Raw genomic sequence first — 2,417 nt, forward strand, 5'->3', positions numbered from 1 at the left:
AAAAAGAGAAGGAATGACCAAATAATCAGAAAGCCCTGAGATATTGTGTCAATTAATGAACTTCTCTAGGCAAGTATATATAGTGTTTAGATGGCTAGTTCCTTTTTAGTAGTCGACAAAAACAACATTTTAATATTGAACATGTGCTAGGAGCTGGTCTGAAATAATTATACTATTGTTTATTAATTGTATGGTTTCTTCATGATATTTGGCTATTATTTTTGTAAGTACGAAGTATTTCTTTTATATATGCTGATTTTGGAATCTGTGTGAAAGTTAGTTTATGGTTATAAAAAGCGATCAAGGATCTCCAAGAGGTGATTTCAAACAAAATTATATGTAAAGTGTGGCTTCCCTCGAACTATACAAATAAAAAGGGTTGTATTTGCCAGCAATTGTATTTGTCAATTAGATGATTTCTGAAGATTGTGATCAAATTTCAACCGATATTGTCATCCTCACAAGTTTAAAAATGAAGTACTTCCTTTGTCCCAATGCCATACTTTATTTCTTAATTTATAAAAAATAAAAATAAAAAAAAAAGGGCATACTTCCTTGCATTTAGGCTGCAGCCGGTCGCACAAAGCATCCGCAGCCGTTGTTAGCGGTTGAGGGAAAGGGCGCCTTGCTCGAAATGCGATGTAGGCAGTACCTAATATAATGCTGGCGATTAGTGGTACAAGTTCTTCATCGCCAGACTCGTGACATAGGTCACACCTGATGTCTTACCATTGCTCAAGGCTAAGCCTTCATACTTCTGGAAATTTAGAAATAATTTAATTTTAAGCTTCACATTTTACTCTTAGTAAGGTTATTTATAGTAACACAATATATGTCTGTATTGTTTTAGAATACAAATTTAAAAATCCTTATTTCCTTCTTAATATATTCTCAGTCAAACACCGATCCATAAATTGGAATGAAAAAATATAATCATAGTAGATCTTTAGATGTTTATGCAATGAAAGTTAAGTCAAAGCTTTGCAGTTGGTTTAATTGAAGGTCATACATACCAAGTCTAATAAAAGGGGTCAAAAAAGCAGAATAAGTTAATCTTGTTCCCAAATACAAACAGATTGCTGTCAAATATAACAAACTGTTAAGTACATGTATAGTTCATGGAAAAGCCACTACTAGTACCAAAAGTATGATTATTTAATTCTATAATGATCTCCTTCCCCAACCATCATCTAATTCTTAATGAATCAAAAGAGAAACTAGAAGAAAAAGATTATCGATAAGGGATGTCTGCCTAAGATCATGGAGTAATCTCATATTCTTATATTTCTATGATTCATCACAATGGAATAATAATTATTTATTCAGGCTTCCTTAACACATGCTCATTATAATATGCTGTTGTTAGTCATCTAAACACTATATATACTTGCCCAGAGAAGAGCATTATCGTAACTCCAAGCCTAGCTTCTTCACTATTTAGTCATTTTCTTATCTTCTCTTCTTCATATACAATTTTTTTCGTCCACATTTAATTTAAAGTTGTAATATATATAATGGGAATATCAGCTCGTATTGTTGGAATTGTTCTCTTGATTGTTCTAGCAAGTGGCATCATGGTTTCTGCTGACGTGTTAGGGCGGCGCATGCTCGGTGCAGGTGGCTCGGGTGGCGGTGGTGGCGGCTTAGGTGGTATGGGAATGGGCATGGGTGGAAGTCTTGGTGGTGCAAGTGGTGGCACTGGACTTGGTGGTGGTTTGCTTGGTGGTGAAGGTGGCGGTGCAGGTGGTGGTGGACACTAAATATATGTTTGACCTTAGTTACAAGGTTGTTACGTTGCTTAATAATAAGTTGAGATTTTATTTGGAATTGGAGATGCATGGGGTGTGAAATTGTGTTTCTTTTGGATTGGCTCTAATTCTTTCTTGAATTTTGATTCATCAAGATAAAAAGAGCGTCTTGCTTTGGTTCAATCTTTCACATGTTGTATCTGTTATCAATCTGTATTACCAAAAAAAAAAAACGTCGAAACAGTAACAAATAATTTCTGGAAACAAATAACGAAGCTGAATGAAAGCGAAAAAATAAACGATGCGAAAATTATGTAAGAGCGAGAAATGGAGCCAGATACGGTGTGTGTAGAAATTATTAAAAGCGATGTCTGGGAGGTGTTGGAATCTTTCCTCCCGGAGATAGAGCGATTTACTGCTTAAAATAAGCGATTGCAACAAATTGTTAGAACCCGCTGAAAATTAGTATATCACGAGAATTTTAAGGAAAATGCGGAGAAAAGGAATGTCGGGGGGGTTTTTGTAAGGAACAAACCCCAGGAACCGCAAAAAATATAGCCCTTTTTGGGGAAAAGATTTTCAACTTTTTGAAAAGGTTTTCAACTTTTCTGAAAGGTTGCAACTTCGAAAAATTGGTTGGAAAAAACGGGGGGAAATGTTTTTTAAATT

General features: G+C 35.0%; 1 protein-coding gene across 1 annotated transcript in view; it reads left to right on the forward strand.

The window, feature by feature from the left end:
* Window positions 1-1,514: 1,514 nt before the first annotated feature.
* Window positions 1,515-2,417, forward strand: part of LOC132039241 (agmatine deiminase-like) — a 6,087-nt gene continuing 5,184 nt past the window's right edge. Inside the window, exon 1 of the mRNA XM_059429771.1 lies at window positions 1,515-1,743. Coding sequence (XP_059285754.1) covers window positions 1,515-1,743 — 229 coding nt within the window. The remainder of the gene's footprint in view (window positions 1,744-2,417) is intronic.

This window comes from Lycium ferocissimum, chromosome 12, assembly GCF_029784015.1.
Source record: "Lycium ferocissimum isolate CSIRO_LF1 chromosome 12, AGI_CSIRO_Lferr_CH_V1, whole genome shotgun sequence".
NCBI classification, from domain to species: domain Eukaryota; kingdom Viridiplantae; phylum Streptophyta; class Magnoliopsida; order Solanales; family Solanaceae; genus Lycium; species Lycium ferocissimum.